Source organism: Pristis pectinata, chromosome 23, assembly GCF_009764475.1.
Source record: "Pristis pectinata isolate sPriPec2 chromosome 23, sPriPec2.1.pri, whole genome shotgun sequence".
NCBI classification, from domain to species: Eukaryota; Metazoa; Chordata; class Chondrichthyes; order Rhinopristiformes; family Pristidae; genus Pristis; species Pristis pectinata.
In genome coordinates this window covers 12329111-12356094 of record NC_067427.1, presented here as the reverse complement: position 1 = coordinate 12356094, position 26984 = coordinate 12329111, and the positions used below count along the sequence as shown (strand labels likewise).

The window sequence follows — 26984 nt, the reverse complement described above, 5'->3', positions numbered from 1 at the left end:
TCTAAGGTCTGGAGTACAGACTGTGCAACTGGAGCCAGGATTGGGAAACCACGGATCAGGAATGTTGGTAGGTTTGTGACCAGAGCTGGGATTGAGAACGTAGGTAGTTCTGCTGACAAATCTGCTGTTTGCTGCTTTAGTGGTAGCCGCCAGCTGCCTTGGATGATGAGGAAAGTCAAAAGCTTATCCATCTTCCCCCTGTAAGGAGTCAGTAAATCTAAAGCAAACCACGCTTGCTTTGACAAGCTGAAACATACAATTTGAAACATACCTTGTTGTAATATCCATGGGAGAGGTTGATTGCTATGTGTCATAGAAGCCATGGTGTCATTGCCGAGGTATCCATGCTTTTTTGTTATCCCCGTAGAGTCTGTGCTCCTATCACTAGCAGACAAGACTCGGTGTGCAGGAAAAATGTGTCAATATAACAAAAATGACCCAGATCAGCAGGTTAATTGGCAGAGGGCGATTAATTGGCTCCTGTAAGTTACCCCTGGTTTAGGTGGGTGGTTGACGACCCAGCGCAATCCCATCAATTTCCAAATGATGTCCTTCTATGTCACAAGAAAATGAAAAGAAAACACAAGATTCCTTCTGCACTTAAAACAAAAATAAAACTGGACAATAGTGGAACATTGCAATGAATTTCAGTTTCTTTCTCAATAACTTCTTGCCTCTCACATATCCAACAAAGATATGGGCAAGGAAGTGAAAAAGGTGCAGATTTGATGGTCTGAATAGCCTGCTCCTGTGCTGTACCATGATTCTGGGACAGTGAAATAATTGAGCTTCTGTTCCCTAATACCTTAAACACATGCCAGTTTATGAGTGACAAGTACTGCATGCAAAGACCTACCAACATGAAGTTGCATTGGGAAAATCACTGGGTTTGCAAGTACATTCAGCTTATTGCATATTATCAAGTGGTCCAACAGCTTGGTTGGTCTTGTTGGTTTGAATTTAAAAGTAAACATTTCTCAGAATAGAAGTGAAGGAACTATCTTACTTAATTCATCAAAGCAAACAAATAGAAACAAAAAAAAGTACAATCTAATTGCCAAGGAGGACAGAATACACAGAACTAATTTATATTTCAACATTTTTTAAAATCACAGACATGGACCCCAGGCAAACACATTAGAAACAAGTTTCCCATGTTAGTGCAACTTCCTAATTGGTGGATTTTTACCAATGAAAGAGTAGCAATTTTCGACTAATCAAAAATCTACCTTCACCCGAATGGAGCATTCAACTTCACCACCCAGTGAATTTATAACAGTCAAACGTTTGGCCCGTGGAAGGAGTCAGGGGATGCTATGGAGGTGAGCAAAGGCACTGTGTGTCAGAAAAGGTATGGGGACCAAAACATTGTTCAGGATTAAATGCGAAACCAGGGCTGCAAATGGTTTGTGTAGAAAGGCATAGCAGTTTATGGTAGAGGTCTGAGAAATGGATTTGCTTTTCCTAATATTCAGGTAGAAGATCAAATTCATGGATAGTATTCTCACAGTATGAGAGCACAAAGGTAATGGCAAAACATGCAGGAAAGGTAAAGCTATGTGCCAGATTAAAATAAAATATATATTTTATGTATGAAAGTCAATCTTCAGAGTCCTAGATTTCTCTTCTGCAGCCAGACATCACCTGCTGGTAAAGTCAGCAAAAATTCTTCCCTCAGTGAAACCCCTGACCTTTGTTCAGTGTTGTCCCACGGTTGCAATTGGTAAATCCGAGGAAGTTTGATACTGGGCAATGCAGTTTGCTAACTCACCTGCCTCATTCTTATTGAAATCAGTCATTTTGACATTAATACTATTCTATCAATTTTATATTGTCATTTCAGGCCACAATGCACGTAATCATGTTTATTCTGTTATGATTACTGGCACTATGTTCCACACTCCTCATACAAGCTCCATAGTGTTTTTTATTCTCACATTCCTCAAACATATTTCACACAGGAATGGAAAGAATTGATCTCAACCATGATGCACTGTTGCTATCAGAGGCACCATATGGCAATCAGCACATCCCACATTTTCTTATCAACCTCCCTCACCTGACAAACCATAATATTCAAACTAATTCACAGGCTGAATACAAGCAACAATCTGATGGGAAAACTCTTTTTCTTCATCCATGATAGCTCAGTTTCCCCTCAATTGTTTTATTGTGGTTGATATAGCATCAATGGGTAACAGGGTGGGAAACTGATATCACATCTTTAGTAAATTTCCTTTTACAAGTGATCTCCAGCCATTTCTCTGAAAAATGAGACAACTCTCCTCATCATCCTCTATTTTTATCTTTGGGAATAGCTCCCAGATTCCATTACCACATCTAACAAATTGAAATTTGCAAGCTTCAAACTTCACTATTGCTGACACTGAATCAGGAAGACTTCATTATAATAAAATGGATCCTGTCTTCCTTTGGAACACTTCATTTCAGTATCTGTACACTGATATCTCAACAGCATTTTAAACAAGACTGGACTCATCCACATCATTTATTTTGACCTCTGGTTAACAGAAATGCAAGAAGTCTTTGCAATGAATTTTTAAAAATCAAGTCTATTTCAAAGGTTTTTTTTCCTGGATATTAGGTCAGTAATCAAACCCGGCAGGACAATACTGTACCTATACTCTCAATTCCCACCTGTCTGTAACAGTGTGCTGAGACCATCAGGCCAAAGATCAAATAATTAGTCACATTATGCTTGATTCAAATTGGATTATAAACAATTAATTAACACCTCCACAATTGCCATTACAATAACTATTTGTGGGAGTGTAATTGTCAGCTGTCTCATTAGTGACAAAAAATTAGCATTTTTTCCCCCTAGAACAAGCCACTCAGGAAAATCATTTCACAACAAGTGGAGCTCCATTAGATGGTAGGCTTTGATTTGTATTGAAATCTATCCATGATCATGCGGTAAACACCTCCTGCTTCCTAACTTTGTCTTAAATTACAAAACAAGAGCTGGCATGGGGAAATCTTTTCCACATACACTGAGAACTCAAGACCTGGAATTCACTGCCTGAAAGGGTAGTGGACACAGACTTAATTATTTATTGCCCTCCAAGTCTTGGAAGCATTAATCAATTAATACTTGACAGAGAAAAGCAGCAGGGTCATGTGGGAAAATGCTGGCAGTATCAGCAAGGGCTATATGGGCCAAATGGCCTCCTTCAGACTGTAGTGATTCTCAAATTTCACTAACAACAAAGGGAAGCTGTCTTAATGAAGCTCCTACAAATCAGCATCAACATTGTTCCTTGTTCATCTCTGCAGTGAACAAAGAAAACCTCCAGATAAATCTAAGAATTATGAGGAACAGGCCATCATATCCACACTTTGATAGCTCTCAACCCCCTGAACCCATCTCAGGAGTGCACATTTAAAATTGCACTGCATTAGCGCAGTTGTTTTCTCTTCCAAGAGTTAAAAACAACTTAGGAGTATGGTACTCAGTTATGATTCAGGTCGATGGAGTATGAGTTCAAAGTAAGAAATAGACTGAAAATAGTTGTGGATGCAAAAAAATTAATTTGTTCCAATCAATCATGTCATGTGAAAATAAAATTTGTAACATGTTAAAGAGAAACAGAGGATGAGTAAGGCACTCTTAAAACAAGCAGGTGGCAATATCAGACACATTCATCTCTGTTGAGTATTGTTTTATAATCTGTGAATAAACATAACACCTTATCATGCAAAGTACAGATAATGAGAAGCAAATCCTAAGTAACTACTTTAACAGAACAAAAAATAAAAAGAAACATTTACAGAAATATACAAGTCCATCAGAATCAAATAGGAAAAAAAATATCTTGAGTCAACTCTAATGAGATGCAACTGAAATATTGACCCATTTTTCTCTTTGATCAGCTGCAGTGAACTTTCAGCATTTTCTTAGGTTTTAATTGTCTATAACGAGTTGATCATTTAATGCCCTTGTATGTCAAATCTGTGTTCTTCAACAGAGTAAGGGATTTTCAATCAATTGAAAATCTTGATTAGCTGCTTAAAACAAGATAATAAGTTCCCATGATTTCCAGGGGTCAAAAACACAGCAGCCTCTGGTTCTCACTGTTGATCCACATATAATCATAAACATTTCTTGCTACATTCACAAGACTACAAGGTAAAAATAAGCCATTAAGCTGTGGCTTATGTTTATCCCCGAGGACATAATGGCTAGTGTAATGCATTGAGTAACTGAGATATGTCCCCCGGTTCAATCAAATCAATGCTTATCATTATTTCACAACTCTGCCAGCTGATTGCCTGCCCAAGCTATACAAGAGTTAACAAACTGCACAACTTTGAGATGAGAGAAATGAAATATGAGCTAATCAGATTGTGCCAAAAAAAAGGTTGGAAAAACAACATTGCAATTTAAAACCACAAGATGAAGCACCTCCAAATATAACATTAATTCACTTTTTCGCTTTTGGATTCTGTTCAACATGCTGTGTTTTCTCAGCAATTTATGCTTTTAAAATCATGGGATATAACAGCACGAGCCCCAAACCACTTACAAAATAAGGATTTGCACAACAGGAGGATCAAAGATGATTTACATTCCAGCAAAAAAAACTGCAATTTAGCCCAATGCTCAACATTTCAGTTTTGCTCAAGTATATTAACTAAATTACTCCATTAAAATTTACATATGGAGGCGTGCAGAGCTTGCTCCTCATCAGAAAAAAATAATGTTAGGGCAATTTCTAGGTCCCACTTATGCACTTACTGAGAAACTGTGTGCAGTTAAGCCGAACAGTTAACCCATTGCATCCTAAGCTATGTTTCTCTACCCAAGCAACTCAACTTCACTAAATCAGCACTGGCATTAATAGTCTGTCAGTAAATTTTTTGCAGAATAAAGTAACAAGAGATTAACAACTACTGCTAAAATGTTAAAGTTGTTAAAATAAATTGTTTAGAAGTCAAGACAACCATTCTAGAATTCTTATCAATAAACTGTGTTGCCTTGGAGAGAGCTATTGGATCCAATCATGCAATTCATTAAGTTAGGTCAATTCTTTATGAACTATTAAGTGGCTACACTGCACCTATGTATTCAATTTGGAGCATGCGGTCAAATTGACTTTTCTCAAATATTTTGCAACAAGTTTTGTTCAACAGGCTACATCATGCATCCCATACCCTTACTAAGAGAGGAAGCTATATTTCAGGAAAAGCGATATTCTCCCAAGGCAAAATGAAAAGGACGATTGACATATTTTCTCCGATTTTGCTGAAAATCGGAGCAGTACAGAGTCAGGAAACAAGGCCTGACAGCATTGTTCCACTTTACAGAGTGGCAGAGCAATTCACAGGATTCTTGAAAATACAGAATTAAGTCAATGGGAATTTGCTGAGACTTTATAATTCACTGGTCAGGCCACAATTCATGCTCCGCATACTTCAAGTGATAACTTACATTGAAGAGGACTAAAAACAAAGGAAGTATAAATTAGGTCATTTAACTGCACAGTCTCAAGCTACAAAGTTTTGAAAATAATAATTAAAAAGGAATTATGAAGAATTAAATAAAACTGAATCTGCATGTTTCCAACATTTGTTTTTATTTGACATTTATTTCAGGTGAAAACCAAATCAAAGGCCACACATTATTTACTAAATTACAAGCTTGGATGGCAAGTTTCATCGACAACTCATGACAATCAAGCTTCTGTGGGAAATCTCATTGGGCTGGATCACGCTCAGCCCAGTGCCTTGTTGCTGGCAAAGGGCAAGTTTCATTGTTTTTAAATGTCTTCAACATGTAAAAGGATTTAAACAACTTAAAAATTAAAAATAATTAAATTATATTAAACTACTGCAAATTAGAATGAATGAATAATGTTTATTATCACTGACATATGTTGTGAAATTTGTCGTTTTGTGGCAACAGTACAGTGCAAGACAAAGACATAAATTAATTACTAATAAAATGAGATGAGGCAATATCAACACTAAAACTTAACCTGACCTATCTTTTTAAGCAAGTTCAATGACCACATTCAAATGAATGGGGATGCTACTCAATCCATTCCCTCTGCTCTGTACAATCCAGAACTGCCTCTGGACTCACGAATCCAGCAGCAGAACCGAAAGCAAGTGCACTGGCTTCAGCACGTCTCTGACCTCTACACTACAGTGGGCACTTATGAATGCTAAAGCTATATTAAAACATTGAACAGTAAACAGGTACAAACTGGAGCTTGACCCTGCCCACTATATTACTTGTTAGGTCTTCAATGGGATTGTTACAAGAATTTGCAATGTTGAGGTTGTCACACCCTACTATCAGGTTCAATTACAAAAGGTGTCATGAACAAAAGATACTATAGTACAGGAATATGATTTTTTTTGTAATTAATGGTTTTGCACTTACTGAGTCAGACCATTTGTAATCTTGATGTCATAATTGACACCAAATTGAGTTTGGGATTACAAATAAACATCATCACTAAGAATATTCATATCTCTGCAAATTCACCCAACTCCAACCATGATTTCTCTCCCCTTCTGCTGACCTCATCAATACCTTTGTCTCTACTTGACCATTCCAACACACTCCTAAGCAGCCTCACTTTTGCCACCCCTAGAAACTTGTGTCATTCAAAAATCACCTGCCCCAGTCTAAACTCACCCCAGGCCTTGTTCATCCATCTACCTCTGTGCCTGCTGACACACACTGGCTCCCAGTTTAGGAGTCTTGATTTTTAAAATCCTCACCCTGGTTTTCAAATCTCTGCAAATGATTGCCATACAACCCTCCAAAATATCAGCATATCTACCATTCTAGATTTTTGATTATTCCTGAATTAAATTACTCCAACACTGGTACCAAGGCCCTAAATTCTGTAATTCCCTCTCAAATCATCTCTTTCCTCCAAGACTTTTCTTAAACCTACCTCTCCATCCAAGCTTTTGGTCATTAATATATGGCTGCCTGTCAAATTTTAAACAGTGCTCCTATGATTGGCCTTTGGATATTAAAAGATTTATAAAATACAAATTGAAGCCATTTCAGTATATTAATGGGATAATTTTATTTGCACTTTGGACTGCTTCTGCCCTTTTAAAATAATATAATATGCTTATTAAATACTAGCTGTTTTGTCCCCCCATCAGATGTCCTGCTCTTTCTCCCCATGACCTCTATGTCAGAAATATATTTAGAAAACGTTAATTCTTGCTTTGCCTGACTACTCACTTTGTGGATTCCCCAGCAAGAAGAAATGTGATATTAAACTGTAATTTACACTTTGTTCTGATTGACCTTGGATCCCTGGGGAATAACTATATAATACATGAATATTATTAATGATGGCTGCACCACACCCAATGAACAAAGATAATAGGCATCAGTTTCAAAATGTAATCCAAGAGGTGGAAATAAGCACTTAATAATAGTTCAATGGGAGATTGAACATGACAACAGAGTCACATCATGTATCATGGGCAGTTTTCTGCTAGTTCTTTAATAGTCCATTACCAAGAATAACCTCTCTCACATCCAACAAAAAAGGGGAAAATCTTGGGGTAAAAATTATTTGATCTCTATATATTCCTTTGCACCCAGCTTCTACCCTCTCCCCCATTTGTAGTTGCAAAAGCACAGCAGAGAATTCACAGTCGCTATTTGGAAATATGCAAGTGGCTGCAACATTTTCACTCCCAGCATGTTGATTGAAAACCTTTTTAAAAAGGTGTGGCAGAATCCATGGGGCACTTTATACTTCATATTTGTCGTAATGAGTTTAGACACTTTCAACTTTAGACCAATTTTCACAAGAACTTTCAATGACTTTACCAGCTGGCCCAATAGCAGGCCGAGTGCTCCCCTGTATAAATCAGATTTTGGTTTGTGACGACTGGAACCTTCAAACCAGTGGAAGAAGACAATTCATTCTCTTTTTCCTCCCTCACCTCAGGAGTCTAGAACATTATGGATATTGTACTTTGAAAGTGGTCCTCAGTTGCAGTCACAGAGCACAAAATTATATTAACAATCATTGGGACTGTTCCAGTTGAAGATAAAGCCAAGTTGGAAGTACTTACACTTCATCCATCTCGACATCCTCCTCATTCTGAGACAGTTGGAGGTAGGGATTATCTGAAGCTGGTCGAAACTTGTATCCCGTCAAACAGAAAAATACAAGTGTGGCGAGTTCATCTAGGAACTTAAATTAAGAGTGATGATCAGAAAATAGTCCTTTGGATTTTGGATCAGTGAATGTATTCTTGACCACCTGAAAATTTGATGCCAACATTCACACATTTGTTCCTGTTTTTGCTCTAAATATAGATACATGCACTGAAGGTAATAAGGAGGAGTCAGAGAAAGACCAGGAGCTCATACTCCACTTCTGCAAGAATGAAAAAATAGCACAAAGGTTCAACAACCTAGCAAACCACAGTGCAAGGCTCAGTCATTGTCAGATGATCACATAATTAGTCATCCAGGAAAATCATCTTGTAATAAAGATAATCAAATAGAGAAAATTAAATTTAACATTATTCGGAATATATTGCCTTTAGCAAATTAAGTACATGGAGCAAAATTAAGTAATCATTTATGGGGAACATCTCTAAATTACATGAGAATATAAAATAAGTTAAATTATCAATAGCGATTTTTCCCTGAGCAAATATACATTTGTCTCAATGCCTGTGTAATTTAACAAAAACACCAAATAACAGCCTTTAAAGGTTAGTGGACTCTTCCAGTATTTTTCTTTTACACTTGAATATATTCAATCAATTTTCTCCCTTTTTCTCCCCTGGAGGACTGATTTTGGATTTCCCAGACAATATTTAGTAGTGACCATTTTTCAAATGCAAGATGAGGCAATGAATACTGCTAACCTATATTCCCAGTGGTGGCTATCACAACTGATCCCCATACTGCCCTGGCCATCCATCACAGCAACAGCCCACTGCATAGAAAGGAGGAGTGGATTCCTGACAGAATTTTCCTTCCCGTAGCTCTAGAAGACTGATGTTAAATGTGCTTTCTCTTTCCACTTCGAACTCTGCTCTCGCAGCCACAACAATGAAGTAACAGCACCAGAATTATAAATATATGTGCGTTTATATATTGTGATCTCTGAAGCTGAGCAACATACAGTCAGGTCGCTAATTTTTTTAAATGTCAAAAAATGAACAAGATGTATATTCTGTCAAAAAAACATTTCAGCCATTAAAAATCCCTGGTAGAGCATTAAGAATAACATAGGTACAAACAAAATAATTGGAGGGATCCTCTGAAAACATCACAGGGATTAACATTCTCTTTTTCTCGCAGTTTATGGTGAATTGCTGGAATTTTCTGTTCTGGAGAGTTGTGGAGGTTAGATCATCAGAGGCAGAGGAAGCATATTTAATAAGAAGATCAGGGAAATGAGGGCTATGGGAAACATACACAGACGAGATGAGGCCTGGGGCAGATCAGCCATGATCATGTTGAATGGAAGGGAAGGTCTACTTCTGCTCCTATTTTCTTCTGTTCTTAAATTCTAGTATGAGGACTGTTTGTCTTCAAAATCTTGATGACCTCATACATCCAAACAAACTTTCCCAAACTTGGAGTATCAGGGCAGCTCAGAAAGTACAGGAAGAATTGTTAAGTTATTTAAGTAGGTAAAATACTGGTAGATGGAGTTTAAAGTAGGCTAGTGTAAAGTGCTCTTCTATGAGAATGAAATTGAAAGAAATCTAGTCAACTCAGTATCTATGGTATAGGTGCTAATCAACTGGGATCACTAAAATGCAGAACATAATCAGAATGTAGAGTGCTCTGGGCAGACACTTTGAATACAGCAATTCACTTGCACTTTTTACTGCATTCAGTGCTCACAATGTGTTCTTCCCTGTAATGGAGAAACCAAATGCAGATTGTGTGACCACTTTGCAGAACACTTGTGTTCAGTCTGCAGGAGTGATCCCAAGCTTCCGGTTGCTTGTCACTTTAGTTCTCTATCCCATTCTGACTTCTCTATCTTTGGTGTCCTACACTTTTCCAAGAAGACTAGGATAAGCTTGAGGAACAGCTTCTCATCTTCCAATCCGGCAGATCTCAGGATTTAGCATTGACTTCAATTTCAGGCAACCTGCCTTTCCGGCTTGTGAGAGGTCTACTGAGTATTTCCAGCATTCTCCGATTTTAGTTTTCCAGCAACCGCAGTGTTTGTGATTAAAAATTCCAACACTGTTTTCCTTTCAGGTTTTCCATTGTTCTCATTCATCTTCTATGTATGTCTCTCCAGATAGAAAAGCTGCAATTAGCAAGCCCTCACTGCCCCCTTTCAGCTGGCACCATCACCACCATTTGCGTCATTCAATCTCGTCTCGTCTCCACCCCATCACAGTCATACCCTTTGTTCTCTTGACTCTTCCCTATCTCTGCCACTTTAAATACCTTTTTGTTTTCTATATCTTCCTCTTTCTGAAAGGTCATTGACCTGCAATCAGTTCAGTTGCTCTGCATAGATGCTGCCTGATCTGCTGAGCGTTTCCAGCATCTGTAGCTTTTTTTTGCTTTTTGACCTGAATGTAGCATCCATTTTAGCCAATGAAAAATATGAGTGACATTCAAGCCCTGCCAGTAATGCACTTCTTGGAGGCTGACTCCTCATCTCCCATGTAGATTCAGAATTAAAACTTAGCCTTTTCAGGAAGTGCCCAAAAGGTGATCTTGTATTATACACAGTAAAAAACACTAATGGAAAGGGCAAGACTGAATAATTACTTACAAGAGGGGTTCAATATAGTAAAAGGGTCAATTTAACACTGATATTAGGAATGCAGAGTACTCAAAAAGCAAATGGACTCTTGGACATACTAATAGAATATAAAAGCTTTGGAACTATTTAAGAAACAACCTAACATTACCATCTAAAGTGCAGTTATTGTATCTGGAAGAATGAACTTATATGGTCTAAATATCATTGCTCCTCTGCAATTATCACATGATAAAGCAATAGGTCCTCACCTCCTCCCTTTTTGCCTTCCCTTCTTTCAATCCAGAAATGTAACATGGTCTGTGGACACAATGCTAGATAAAAGAGTAAAAGCTTTCTTGCTTGGCCTCACTTGTAATAATGTGTGGGGCTGTCTTTTTAAAATGAATGTACATTCAAGGTGAAGGACACTGCAGAGTCTGCAAGATTTCCATTAGATCCAGTCAGGTCTACAACAACACAAAGTTAATTAAAAAAAAAGAGGATTGGAAATTCTGGTAAGGCGTGGGCAAGCTTCAAGTTGTATAATTACTGAACATGTAGAAACAAATAATACTCATTCAGGTGGAAGATTACATTTCAGCAAACTCTAGGAATTTCAGTTTGATAAAAACCAAATGGCAGGGTGATTTTTTTTGTTTGAAGGTTTAAAATCATTATTTTCCTTTCACAGCTGCTTGTTCTATGAATTCCAGCATTTAAATTACAAGCTCCCAGGGCTCACCAATGCTAATTGCTAATGCAGCCAGGGTGAGACTGGCTCTTGGCCTCATTACCCTTGATGATGGGGGCAATGAGCCCATATTCCACACCTCATGGCATCAGGTTTTGATGCACCATCCCTGCCAATGAAAATATCTCTCTTGTATGACTGCCTTTCACATGCACAAAGTAAGCTAAAAATCTGCAATAAAATTTTATGGTCACATTATTTCCATAAGTTGTTCAAACTCTAAATTATCTTTTGATCACTAAAAAGGATTTTGGAGAAGATTGCCCAATTTTTATGCAAGTATGGTTCTTCATTTCATAATATAGATATCCCATATGGCAATTCAAGTCCATTATGATTAACTAATTAAGAACCGCAATTGCCAATTTCTCCAGCTAACTAATCTTTACTCTTGCATCTCATTGCAGAATATAGTAGGTGAGGTCTTGAAACAACTGATGAACTAACTTGTTTGTTTGTGGCGAGAGCTCACCTGATATAGCCATTTCCACTGGAAAGGTACGATGATTTTGATCAGGATTGCAATGATTCGCGTAAAATAAATATAACACACAATCTGAAATAAAGAAACAAAATTAGCACTTTAGAACAATCAAAATTTAGCCAAATCTACATTTCAACCCATGTTATTTGCTGAGTGCCAATGAAGTAAAATTAGCTTTATTTGCTTGAGTAAGTTTGGCTTACATTTCTTGAAATTTAGAAGGATGAGAGGTGATCCAATTAGAATACTTCAGATACTAGAAAGGTAAATCTTACGATACAAGCCTAAAGATCAAAGGAATAAATGAGAATTTTGTTTTTGTGCAGAGTTATTGAATAATAGAAGGCTGAAGAAAGCAGAATTCTGAATAGGTTTTTACATGGCTTCCTCTGGTCAAAGCTGAGAAATCAGAGGCCATTTTGGTCAGCCATTTTATACTGAGATGAGACTTTTTTGAGAGAGAGCTGTACATCTTTGAAATTCTTTACCACAGAAAATTTCATTTGGTCAGTTGGTCATTGAGTATATTCAAGACCAAGACTGATAGATTTTGATACACTGAGGGAATCGGGGGGAAAGTGGACTTGAAAAACAGGGCAAGTCACGATTTAATTGAATGGCAGAGTAGCGTTGGTAGTACAGCCCATTCTTTTCTCCCCTTTCTTAAATTTTAGTCAACACAACTTAATTACTCAAATAATGACTACTTTTAGCTCTTCTTACATTTTATTTAGCACAATTTAATTTCTTAAATTATTTGTGATAAAATGAGGTATTGCAGATTGTCATGGCATTCTTTGGAATTAATGATCCAAAAGTAGTAATGAACTTAAGGTAAAGTTCAACAAACATGATTTTGATTCAGAAAACTAAGGTTTGGCAAAAAAACAGTTATAGGTGCCAGCTATTACATGGACAGCCTGGTTCTGAGCAATCCAAGCAGATGATGAATTTGTTGCTTTAGTGTGAAATTTTTGCTCATTTATCCTATCATAAAAGGATTTTTTTTGAAGATCTGATAATTTGATACTGTGCTAATTTCAGCTACTCTAAGTACTTAAATGTTCTGGATAAGTGGAGTGGAAGAATTGGTTTAATAGTGAGGCTTTTATTGAATTTTATGGCTTTTCACAGCTGTGCTGGCTCTCTGAACTACGTATAGACTTTGTCACATTCCCCTGCATTTACTTTTAAATATTTCTTTTTAAGATATTTACTATTTCAAAATCTATTCAGAATTATATTTTCTTCAGGACTCTAACATGCAATAATTCTGCCATCTGCACAAAAAAAATCCCAATTTATTCCTTTGCCTTTTAGCTTGGATGATAAATTTTAGTATCGAGTCACCTATTAATTCATCGGATGATGCAATTTCTTCTCCCTGATGGAATCTCCTCAGATATGAACAGCTCAATTAGATCTTAAGTATCTTTATTTCAATGAAAAGGATCCCTCACTTTCTCTTTTGGATTGTAATTGAAGCTTTATATTCTTGCCAAGGCATATTTCTTAGCTCTGGTCACAGTGTGCCACGCATTATCCTTAATTAAGATTTTCAAGGCTTCTACATTGCATACCTGAAAACAGCTGGCAAAGGCAAACAATGTTTCTTTTGTGTTATGAGCAGCTCAAGAAGCAAAAAAAAGACATAAAATAACTCATAACTAAAATTGTATACTATTGCCTATTCACTGTTTTCCTTCTCAACATTGTACACCTTATCAAGCAGCTTCCAACACTTGTCATTAGCTAGGGACAGCATGACTGTTCTCTCCAGGACAAGCAAGCTTCAGCTAGAAACTCTATCTCCACTGATCTACCCACAGAAGCCACCATCATCAACCTTTCTCAAACCACCAATTAATAAATCCAATTCTGGACTCTTTGCGAAAATCAGTGATCCCACGCCAGCAATCATCTCCCTCCAATCTGTTAGCTTCTCTAATCAATCTCTGCAATCACAATTTCCCCGACAGAACTATGAAATGCAGCAGTTCCTCGGCTGTATCCTATTGCACAGCCTTCCCCATCAGTCAAGCTAACTATTGGGTGGGAAGGAAAAAAACCTTGAATTTATGGGTTTTGTGCCTATATGTACCATCCCACCCAATGAACTAATAAACATCAAGGCCATGGTACCTACTTCACTGAATGCTTATCCTGATACAACCATGCCAGCTTCATATGAGCTAAACACTTACCATAACATAGTAATGTCTGAAGAGCTTCAGTTTTGCCAAGTTAACTGCAGCTGGAAAAATACAAAATAAAGAAAAAATTAACAGAATTCAGGTGAAAAAAATCAAAATACAATTACTGTACTGGCAACTTAAGAGGAGAAGCGTGACTATATTTCGCTCTTGCTTATCTCCTTACATGGATGGTTCATCTTGCTGGCCACTATTATGCCTCTCAATGAAAAAAATAATTAAGACTGATGCACAAAATGCCTCCAAGGTTTGATAGCTGTGAAGGCTAAATCTTTGATCCTAAAAAAGGAACGTAAGAAGAATTCATAATAAGCCCCCATTTTTGTCCTTTGTGAAATTGTTAGGATGAATATATCAAAGCAGTATGTTGCATGATGTCTTAATTTCATCGTGAATGACACCTGAAGAGGAATTCAATCTGCAGAGTTGAGCAGAATGAGAATGGAAAGTTCAGAGGAGCAGTTCTCATACTACAAACTGCAACGTGGACCTTTAACTAAGTTTAACCTGGTATGAGCAAAACCAAGATACCGCAAACTCTGACACTGCAGAGAATGAAGCAATGGAAACATGCTCCTGGAGCTCTGTAGTTATGTCTTATGACTGGACACCATGGGAGAAACATAACATTTCTCTAGCCAGCTATGAGGGATTCAGAAGAAAGGAAACAAATGGCCTGTCAGGCTGTGCCTCTCTTCTTCTCTGTTATGCAGATGGCAAGCCTTGGTTGTGGCTGTTTGACAGGCCAGTTTGTGTGTTACAAGTCAGCAGGTGCTTAGCCTCTTCACATTGTTTGTATTGAAGATCCGTGCTGAGCTATTCCCTGGGCAGCTGTGCGGCACGGATAATAGACTTTTAAACAGAATGTTCCAGCATTATCTATTAATAGCTGCTCATTTCTGTTTGTTTGGGACCTACCACAGAAGGGTTATCGTGAAATTTCTATGCTGAATATTTATATTCAATATTACCACAAAATAATATGCCACAGGCTTCCTCAGAGTCTCTGTGGTATATAGTTTTCTAAGGATGATTTCAATTGGAGGTTTTAAATGCCCTATATATTCAGATATATTATCTGATTAGCATACGCACAGCCTTCCTCTCCATGTTTTTAGTTAAAACCTCAAATCCCACAACAGCAGGCAGCAAACCTGCTCTTTTAGCTTGTACATAAAATGAGAGTTCAATCTGTAGAGCTCTCGTTGATGCCCACTATTTAGTCTCACACACACAAGTTATGTATAGAAACATGTTGTTGCCAGCACAGTTTCACACAGCATGTGCTGTCAGCTTCAGGAGATTAGTCTGGACAAGAGAGAAAAAAAAACAAGCAGGGAACCGTTTTAAGTAGTAACAGTCCAGAATAACATAGCACAGGAGGAAGCCATTCGGCCCACTGTGTCTGAGGCAGCTCTTTAAAAGCTCTTTAAAAGCTGCGCAAATTCCTCCTTTTCAAGGTTATTCCCTTTGTCCAGCACTTACTTCACCAAGCAAATGTTAAATATTTTCAGCATAAGCCACAAGTAGTTTGGAAATCTACCCTATTCCTCAACATCCCTGATTACTATCCTTGTGTGTACTTAAGAAGTTATTTCTCCATTTCCTGCCTGGTACTTGACGTGCAGGGTGTTCCAAAGCTAAACGTTGAGAGAAGGGAAAATTTACAATTGAAAATGGATAGTTGCAGCAGTATGGGACCTTACAGCCTAATGGCATGAATATCGAATTCTCCTACTTCAAGTAAACCAAACCACCCCTCTTCTTTTCTTCCCTTTCTTAGCCTTTCTCTCTTTCTCTTTCCTCTCCTCCTCTCCCCCCATGGGGCGCCTGCCTCCATACCTTTGACCCATCCCCCGGTGGATCTGCTCTCCCCTCCACCCCTGCACCTGCCTATCACCATCTCTTACCTGCATCTACCCATCACCACCTTGTGCCCACCCTGCCTCCCCTCTTTTGTCCACTTATCACCGCTCTGTTCCCCACCCCCCCTCGCCTCATATATTGGGCTTCCCCTTTTCCTATCTTCAGTCCTGAAGAAGGGTCCTGACCTGAAACGTTGACTGTCTGTTTTTCTCCACAGATGCTGCCTGGCCTGCTGAATTCCTCCAGCATCTTCTTGATTTTTGCATGGGAGCTCTATTTGTGGCAGTCCAAGCATGTTTACCATTGAGTAATACATTTACCATTGACTTTATCTCCTTCCCAATTCTGAAAAAGGGTCCTTGACCTGAAATGTTAGCTCTGTCGCTCTTCCCACAGATGTAGTCTGACTTGCTGAGCAATGCCAGCCAGCACCTTTTTTTAATTTCAGAGTTCCAGTGTCTGCAATATTTTATGAATTTCATTGACTAATATCATATTCACACAGAATGCCTTTGCCGCATTGGCTCCCAACGTAATGGTCTCTCAAGACTGTTGAATTTGATTTCCTATTTACAAAAGGTAGTTTCATACATTTTAAACGATTAATCATATTTATCAAACTATCATGAAGTAAATGTGGATAAAATACAACAACTAAAGGCTGCAGCCAAATGTGGAAATATTTGTCTGCTTGATGTACAATTTAAATTTCTTCCAACTGTTCAAACTGCAATGCAGTCCAAAGGACAACGGCAAAGTTTCTGTCCAGTATCATGACTTTACACGTTTTTCATGCTATAGTGACATTCCAGAACGTACAATCTTCCTTGCTTGTCTTCCTTCTAATAACCCCTTACTCTGCAATCAAATAAATGTTTAAATTATGTTGAGGGTTTGAGTTATTAAATAGGGTCATCGAACAAAGGAGACGAAGAGAAAGAAGGCCCATGATGGACCCAGATACATCTAGCAAGAGTAGTATTATCTAAGTTTTCATTCTCTTTTCTCTCCTCTTCCAGCGGGTAGAAGATACAGGAGCCTGAGGGCACGTACCACCAGACTTAAGGACAACTTCTACCCCACTGTGATAAGACTATTGAACGGTTTCCTTATACGATGAGATAGACTCTGACCTCACGATCTACCTTGTTGTGACTTTGCACCTTATTGCACTGCACCTTCTCTGTAGCTGTGACACTTTACTCTGTACTGTTATTGTTTTTACCTGTACTACATCAATGCACTCTGTACTACTTCAATGCACTCTGTACTAACTCAATGTAACTGCACTGTGTAATGAATTGACCTGTATGATCGGTATGCAAGACAAGTTTTTCACTGTACCTCGGTACAAGTGACAATAATAAACCAATACATTTGGGAATACCTTGGCTTAGGAGTACAAATTTTCCCTTTTGCATTGAATTTTGCATTGTTTTTCCTTCAGTAGCCAATAATGATAGGATGGAAGGTCTGGAGGAGAATCTCTATCTCACATTAGAAATACAACAAATACTTTAGCTGCTACCTATCCAAGCATCAACAGGACCTCTAAAAATTTCCGTAACACAGAAGAGCTCACGATTTTAAATCAATTCCATTTGATTTTTGCCTGTGAATTCTAAAAGAGTTGCTGAAAATATTTGCAATTGCTCTGATCACAAATTTCTTTCTGGCCATAGGCTTATTGCTGTAGCTCTCTGCACACAGATCATTTAAATCTAATAAAGAAAACTAAAATCTCAGACTCAAATTACAGAGCTGAGTGGATCTGAAAACCCTGAAAAGCAAAGCATCAATTTCGTGCGCGCTACTTCTACATTTACCAAAGCTCCAATTACCCAAAGAACATTTTACCGAGTGTTAAGATTAAATTGTCTTTTTGTATGCGTCCCTGTCTTTTAATAAAATTCTGTCATTGTTATTTAATTTCACGTTTTCAACACTTCTTAAAAAACAAAAAAGCTTTCTTGCTTTTATTCTGACACATCACACACGACATTTTTCTGTATACGTGGTATTTTGATTTACTTCTCCTTAGCCCAATTGAAAGATAGAGATTTCTAATAAAAATAAAGGCCATTGTATTCATTACACACTAAACTTAATTCCATTTCACCTGCATCTCTCAAATCCTTCTCTTCAGACCGACATTTAACATTTTCTAGAATCATTTACAATGACTCCAGTTTTTTTAAATCTTTATATTATTTTGACAAATATGATTAATCCTTTAAAATGAAAAAATTCCACCTTTCATAAATAGCAAAGCAAATGTGACAATGCTGAGAGACCATCAAGTTGGAAGCCTCCCCTACAATATCAAATAGATGTTTGGACTGCTTTGACTTTGATACAATGTACAATATGCCCAAGCTGGATTTGTCAACTCCTTGCACTGCTGCATCACCCATGATAGGGATCTGCTGCTTCACTAATGCATGCATTAAAGCATCTTCTGAAATGTCCCCAAAGCAAGGCAAAGGTCATATCACCTGTCCAAAACAAAGGAAATGGAAACTAGCACAACATGAAAAGTAGATAATAATGAGAAAAAGAATTTAAAAAAGACGCTGGAAATCTGAAACAAAACCAGGAAACACTGGAAACGTTCAGAAAGTCAGGCATCATCTGTGGAAACAGAAACAATCATTGTTTCAGATCTGCAACCCTCCATCAGGGCTGGGAAAGAGAGTGATGCAAGTAGGTTTTCCAGTAGGAGGGAAAGTGAGAGAGGAATATGTAGAACAAAGTGAGTTTCTGTGATAGGATGAGTCAAAATGTCTAATGGGGCCATTTATCAGCACATTAAGAACAGGCCTAAAGTGCCATATAGCTTAAAGTGCTGATAGTTGTCACCATTAAGTCATTACCACCCAAAGTTCCCTTTAAAACAATTACAGATCACTGAAGCATTTGGTTTAAATTTAAATTTTATTTACAGCATGGCAACAGGCCCTTCCGGCCCAACGAGTCCACGCTGCCCATTTTATACCCAAATTAACCTACCCGTATGTCTTTGGAATGTGGGAGGAAACCGGAGCACCCAGAGGAAACCCACGCAGACACGGGAGAACGTACAAACTCCTTACAGACAGCGGCGGGAATCAACCCCCGATCGCTGGCGTTATAATAGCATCGCGCTAACCGCCAGCCTGCTTCCCATGAATCTGTATATGGATTCATATCAATCCACCTCTTGTTCTGCCCCATGATTGGAGTTCAGGCCTGAGTGAGTGACATCAATGATCAGGCACCAGACTGATAGCTTTATTCTTTTTTGATCACAAAGTTATTAAAAAAAAAGGCTTGGTTTGGAAGAGAACAGACAAGTTGGGCTTTCTCAATTTTAGAAAGACTAGATAATTCAAAAAGTACTATCCCTTATGGGAGATCATTTTGTAGAATACAATGATGTTAGTCTAATAGAAAGCACAAAAAATACAATACAGACACTTAAATTGAGCTAATTATGGAAAACAATTATACAGATTCATCTCAGAGAATGGACGTTATTGTGGACATGCAAATCATATTTGAATTTAGCCCTAGATGATGGGTTAAATTCTCTTCACTCTGTACTCAAGCCCTATGAAATGTGCAATGTGAACAGCCAGCATAATCAAAGACCCCACCCACCTGGGACATTCTCTCTTCTCTTCCATTGGTAGAAGATACAGGTGCCTGAGGGCACGTACCACCAGACTTAAGGACAGTTTCTACCCCACTGTGATAAAGACTATTGAACGGTTCCCTTATACAATGAGATGGACTATGACCTCACGATCTACCTTGTTGTGACCTTGCACCTTATTGCACTGCACTTTACTCTGTACTGTTACTGTTTTTACCTGTACTACATCGATGCACTTTGTACTAACTCAATGTAACTGCACTGTGTAATGAATTGACCTGTACGATCGGTTTGTAAGACAAGCTTTTCACTGTGACAATAATAAACCAATACCAATACCATTTGTGGCATTATCTGAAACAACGTGCATGGGTGCTGTACTTTTAAAATCAGAATATGTCCCAATGTGCTGAGAGATGTTAAGGTGAAGAGGGAGCCAAAGCCAGAGATATCAGGAAGAGTCATTGCTTTGTTACTGTTGATGACTAAGATATTGGTTAATATGTGTTTTTCTTAAGTGGCAGAGAAGTGGGGGTCGGCAGATGGTTCTTGCTAACCCTCTCGATACTCTGCAACTTAAAACAGGACTGTTTTCTAAATTTTCCTGGTTCTTACAAAAGGTCACTGACCTGAAGCCTCCACAGATGCTGCCTGACCTGCTGAGTATTTCCAGAATTTCCTGTTGTTATTTCAGATTTACAACACAAGTTTTACTTGTTTTTTTGATTACAGGCGACCTTATGGCCATTCGGATAATGGAAAGTCGCCCTTTACAGAATTCACAAGTCATTATCCAAAAATTTGGGATACTGAATAAAATTCACTCTCATGGAATTTGTGTGAAAAATAGTAAATAAAACAAACACAAAATTAATTTTATTCAACTTGCATTTCTTGATGCATGTGCAGATGATGCAGTTTTGCATTACAGAAATTTGCACTATGGACTGCTTTCCAGAAACACAATCCCTCCTCCCTGTAACGCAGGGGTCACCTGTACTATGGAAGATTTATTCTTGGTATAATTGGAAAGGTGCATAAACCGCTTCAAACTGTGCCGTGACTGGGTTGGGGCACTGCCATAATTGCTGATAGAGGTGCAGTTTTCCTTACTTAAGTGATTCCCATTCAGTGGGCTAATGGCATTGATCATTTGTTGTTAGCACATATGTCAATTGCAAACTAACTCTGTTAAGCAGATAGACTCTCTTGAGTCGTCCAAGCAGCTGTTCATCGTAACCTGTCAAAAAGTTAATTGCATATTGCATGTCTAATTATCAGCAATTAACATGCAAGAATTCCTATGAATGGAACGTCTGGGAAATATGTTAAATTGTGGTATTTCTTGCGGCAGATTCAGGATCACTTATCTCAGAGCTTTGTCGCAGTCTAGACACCTTGTCAACTATCCTGGGACTTTCATTGCAGCATAGCTGACAGATTCATAAGTGGACTGATTGGTGGCTCAAAGCCTTCCCCATATTCATTGCAGAAATAAATGGTTTAGCAGAAAAGCCAAGGTGAGCAAATGTATACAAGGTATATTTGCTTTTGTGGCAAGGACATGGATTTATCTTCAAAAGCATCAAGTGCTTAATTCACATTAATGTGAATGTTGCATGCAAAAGGATTTGCACTGAGATTACTGAGATCATGCAAAATGTGACTCATCTAAAACTGGATATCAAGCAAATAATAAAAATAAACTGCTAGAAGCAGTTGGCAGATCTAGCAGCATCTTTGTTAAGATAAAAAAAATTTGAAGTTTCATTGCATGATACCCAGATGCAATTCCTTGGAACCCTTTTATTGTTTAATGTGTTGTCAAACAAGGAAGCGGCCTTCACAGGAGGATTGGAGGCTTTGCCGATAACACAGCTGGGTGCCATCAAAAGAAGATTGCCAATCTGACCAAGGGGAACTATAACAAATGAAAAGAGTCAAGAAGAAATCCCTAGGGGATTTACAAGCAATAGATTAGGGTTGCAAAGAACATCCATTGATGTAACAATTCTGCTAATCTTATATACTTCAGAGGAAACAAAGAGCTACTTCACAGGAGAACAGGAGATGCAATGGAGGAGGGTGTGGTCAACCAAGTCAAAAGGCTGAAAACACTGACGAGATGTTCCACTAATTTAGGTCACAGATGGTTTCTCCTGTGAATTTGGTTGAGCACTTCACAGGAGGGGAATGAGTACTGTGAGTGAGTTAGACCTGGGATACAGCAACACATTCGGAATCAGAATCAGGTTTATTATCACTGACTGTGTGACGTTCTGCAGCAGCAGTACAGTGCAAAGACATAAAATTCCTATAAATTACAAAATAAATAAATAGTGCAAGGAATAATGAGGTAGTGTTCATGAACCATTCAGAAATCTGCTGGCAGAGGGGAAGAAGCTGTTCCTAAATTGTTGAGTGTGGATCTTCAGGCTCCTGTACCTCCTCTCCGATAGTAGTAATGAGAAATACACAAAAAGTGCTGGAGGAACTCAGCAGGTCAGGCAGCATCCATGGAAGGAAATAAACAGTCGACGTTTTGGCCTGAGACCCTTCATCAGGACTGGAAAGGAAGAGGGCAGAAGCCAGAATAAGGTGGGGGGGGGGGGGGGGGGAGGGGGAGGAGCACACGTAGGCAGGTGATAGAAGAGCCAAGACAAGAAGAGGGCATGTCCTGGATGGTGAGGGTCCTTAGCGATGGATGCCACCTTCCTGAAGCACAGCCTCTTGAAAATGTCCTTGATGGTGGGGAGGGTTGTGCCCGTGATGGAACTGGCTGAGTCTACAACCCTCTGCAGCCTCTTGCAATCCTGTGCATTGGAGCCTCCATACCAAGCTGGGATGCAACCAGTCAGAATGCTCTCCACTGTACATCTATAAAAATTTCTAAAAGTCTTTGGTGACATACCAAATCTCCTCAAACTCCTAATGAAGTCGAGCCACTGGCATGCCTTCTTCATGATTGCATCAATGTGTTGGCCCCAGGATAGATCCTCTGAGATGTTGTCACCCAGGAACTTGAGGCTGCTCACCCATTCCACTGCTGACCCCTCAATGAGGACTGATGTGTGTTCTCCTGACTTGCCGTTCCTGAAGTTCACAATCAGTTCCTTGATCTTGCTGATGTTGAGTGCGAGCTTGTTGCAACACCACTCAATCAGCCAATCTATCTCACTGCTGTCCTCATCACAATCCAAGATTTTACCAACAACAGTGGTGTCATCTGCAAATTTATAGATGGCATTTGAACTGTGCTTAGCCACACAGTCATGAGTGTAGAGTAGAGCAGAGCAGTGGGCTAAGCACACATCCAAGAGTTGTGCCTGTGTTGATTGTCAGCGAGGAGAAGATGTCATTACTGATCCATACTGACTGGTCTCCTGATAAGGAAGTTGAGGATCCAGTTGCAGAAGGAGGTACAGAGGCCCAAGTCTTGAAGCCTGGTGATTAATACTGAGGGGATTAATACATTCAATGATATTGCAAAGCAAAAGAGTTTGGTGACAGAGCAAAGACCAAGAATTCCAGTTGGATGATTTATTCAGCAGGAAAGATGATAGATTCAGAATAAGAGGTTCCTGAAGACAGTGAATTAAATACAAGACCATATTCTGTTTAAATACAAACATGCTGACATCAGGTACTGCCATAAACAATTTGTAACTTAACTACATATTCAAAAGGAAGAAGAGCATAGCACTAGGACACACAGAGGTATCACTGATCACAAGAGGTAGGGATAACAGTTTCCTCCCAATTACGATCCAGATTATCTGATGTAACATCCACATATGTGGTCACTGTTAAAATGGTATCAGCAGTCCTCTAATGCACAAATGATCTGATCACATTTACTGTTTACGTTCATATAATTCTGCATATGGGAGAGCAACCCCAAAGTAAATTATCAGCTTGAGGACAGCAATAAGTTGTTCCCATATACTGGGCTGGCTTGTCCGATTTAAATTACCTCCTCATTTAAGCACCAGCTAATCAGCCATCCATTTGGAGAATCAGAGGTACATATTATTATATTATACTGCATTCAACCAAAATCAGACTTTTTCAAACATCTGAAATCTTAACAACCTGATTTCCTGGAAGAGTCAGCCTGTAAATTATGAGCATAACTGAGCTACAGATTTAATTATTAGATTATGCAAAATCAGCTGATCACAGGAGCACATTGGAGATGATAAAAGGCACCCCAAAATGCATAACACTGAAGGTTGGAAGAAGGACACAAGGTGTCTTATCTTCACTGCAATGTAATGTGCCCCACTGACAACTGCTTACAAATGACTGAAAATATGGCACTTATCCATGAAGCATATAGTGGAACAGACTGTCAAGAGTCACGGTCCAGACTCTGACAAAGATGGTTATGTACTCAAGATAACTGGACAGTCCTATTAAGCAACACCTTGCACAGTAAAATCAATGGATGTGGACAGGTGGGATGGGAAACCACAGGAAAAGGAAATAATTTAGTTTTAAATTATTAAAGTGTTGTCTTTCAATTAGCAAAATTGTCACATTAAATCCTGCACCAGGTGCTCAGAGAGAAAGAATAACATCTAATGCAGAAAAACAAATATATTTTTGCGATAATCTACTTAATTTTTCATCAGGACTTGGGTAGCCGAGAGCGTAGAAGCTCATCACAAAGAAGTTGGTCCTGGGGGAGTTGCAGGCTGCCACGGCCATATTGTAATTGAGTGCTACATCTATTAGGTGGAGGACTGGTGTGGAAAAGGACTCTGCCTCTGGCATATGCCTAATAGGTTCAGACCTAGCGATCAGCTTTCAGTGGAACACGGCAGCTGCAGGATGGAGTGACTGGAATTCTAACAGGACACTTCATCTGGAATACAGTACTGATCGTTTGTGCAATAAAGGTGCAGCAACTGCAAATCCAACCTAGAGTCAGGCAAGCAGTCATTTAAAATTTTTCACTGCAAAACAAAACTACTGGCCTTATAAACAAAATGTTAATATAAGAAAGGGGAACATGGGTAGGCCCCTCAAGTCTGATCCATCTTTTCAACAAGATAATGGCTGATCCAGTCCTGACCTCAGCACCATTTTCTGCTCTCTTCCCATGCCCCTCAGCTCCCTTATTCAATCCCCCCAGAGCTCTCGATGATAGAGAATTCAGAAGATTCCTAACTCTCAGAAAAAATTCCTCCACCTCCATCTTTAATAGGCAATCCTTTCTTCTGACACCATGCTCCCTAGTTCAAGATACCCTCCCTGAAGGAAACATCCATTTGATTTCTGCCCTATTAATCCCACTCAAATTTTTATACAATTCAGAAAGATCCCCTCACATTCCTTTACATTCCGATTAGTACAGGTGCAACCTGCTCAACCTTCCTTCATACGTGAACCCCTTCATCCCGGAAATCAATCTAACGAACCCTCTGTGCACCAGCTCCACTGCAAGTACATTCTTCCTTAAATTTGGAGTCTTTTAAAAGCCAGTTGATTAAAATTCAGGTCCAGCATGTACTTGTGAACATGGAAGATAAGGATGGCAAGGTCCAAGAACCCTGGATGACAAGAGATATTGCAAGGTCAGTCAAAAAGGAAAAGGAAGCATGTGCAAAGTTTTGGAAGCTGAAAGCAGATGAGACCCTTGAGGAACATGAAGGAAGCATGGGCTAAAAGGGGCCATGAAATGTCCTTGACAAGCAGGATTAAAGAGAATCCCAAGACATTTTATATGCATATTAGGAGCAAGGGGGTAGCTAGGAAAAGGGTAGATCCACTCGAGGACAAAGGAGGGGATTTGTATGTGGACCCAGAGGAAGTGGGCAAGGTCCTGAGTATTTCCGATCAGTATTCACCATAAAGTACATACTGTAGGGCATGTTGATATTAAGGAGGTGGTGGTGTTGGGTGTCTGGAAAAACATTAAGGTGATTAAGTCTCTAGGGCAGAATGGAATCTATCCCGGGATATTAGAGGAGGCAAGGGAGGAGATTGATGGGGTCTTGACAGAAATCTTTGTATCCTCGGCCAGGTGCCAGAAAACCTTTGTTTAAGAAGGGCAACAGGGACAAACCAGGAAATTACAGGCCAGTGAACCTTACATCAATTGTAGGGAAATTATTGAAGATATTTAGGAACAGGATCTGTTCGCATTTGGAAAAGCATGGACTTGTTAAGAATAGTCAGCATGGCTTGTCTGGGCGACGTCCTGAGGAAGTGACAAAGGTGATCGATGAGGGTAAGGCAGTGGAAGTTGCCTATGTGGACTTTAGTAAAGCATTTGACAAGGTCCCTCATGGTTGAAGACCAAGTCACATGCGATCCATGGTGAGTTGGTAAAATGGACACAAAATTGGCTTGGTCATAGAAGGCAGAGGGGAATGGTGGAAGGTTGTTTTTCTGACTGGAGGTCCGTGACCACTGGTGTTCTGCAAGGATCAGTGCTGTAACCTCTTTTGTTTGTAATACATACTAATGATCTAGATGAAAATGTAGGTGGTCTCATCAGTACATTTACAGATGACACAAAAATTGGTGGAGTCATAGGTAGCGAGGAAGATTGTCAAAGGATACAGTAGGATATAGATCAGATGGAAATGTGAGCAGAAAATGGTAGATGGAGTTTAATCCAGACAAATGAGGGGTGTTACATTTGCAGACGTCAAATGCAAAAGGAAAGTATACAGTAAATGGCAGGACCCTTGGTGTACAGAGGAACCTTGGGGTCCAAGTCCATAGTTCCCTGAAAGTGTCAACACAAGGAGATAGGGTGGTCAAGAAGGTGTATGGCATACTTGCCTTCATTGGCTGGGGCATTGAGTATAAAAGTTGGCAAGTCATGTTGATGCTGTATAAAACTTCGATTAGACTACATTTGGAATATCGTGTGGCGTTCTGGTTACTATACTTTAGGTAGGATGTCAAAGCTTTCGAGAAGGTGCAGAGGAGGTTCCCCCAGGACGTTGTCTGGTTTGGTGCGTAATAGCTACAAGGAGTGGTTGAACAAACTTGGATTGTTTTCTCTGGAGTGTCGGGGCTGAGGGGCGACCCGATAGGAGTTTATAAAATTATGAGAGGTAGAAATGCTGCCCCCTCCACAGAGTGGTTTAAGGTGAGGGGAGGGATGTTTAAAAGAGATCTGCGAGGCAAGTTTTTTTCATGTATATATATACACATATATATATATATATACATATACACACACACACACACACACAGAGATTGACAGGTGACTGGAATGTTCTGCCGGGGAGGAGGTAGATGGAGATATAATAGCAATGTTAAAGAGGCATTC

At 39.0% G+C, this 26984-nt stretch overlaps 1 protein-coding gene across 1 annotated transcript in view; it reads right to left on the bottom strand.

Moving 5' to 3' along the window:
* Nucleotides 1-26984, bottom strand: part of gpr107 (G protein-coupled receptor 107) — a 79987-nt gene that overhangs the window by 17794 nt on the left and 35209 nt on the right. The window contains exons 15-17 of the mRNA XM_052037065.1: nucleotides 14185-14234; nucleotides 11969-12052; nucleotides 8083-8204 (exon numbers count right to left, since the gene is read on the bottom strand). Of these exons, the coding sequence (XP_051893025.1) occupies nucleotides 8083-8204; nucleotides 11969-12052; nucleotides 14185-14234 (256 nt within the window). The remainder of the gene's footprint in view (nucleotides 1-8082; nucleotides 8205-11968; nucleotides 12053-14184; nucleotides 14235-26984) is intronic.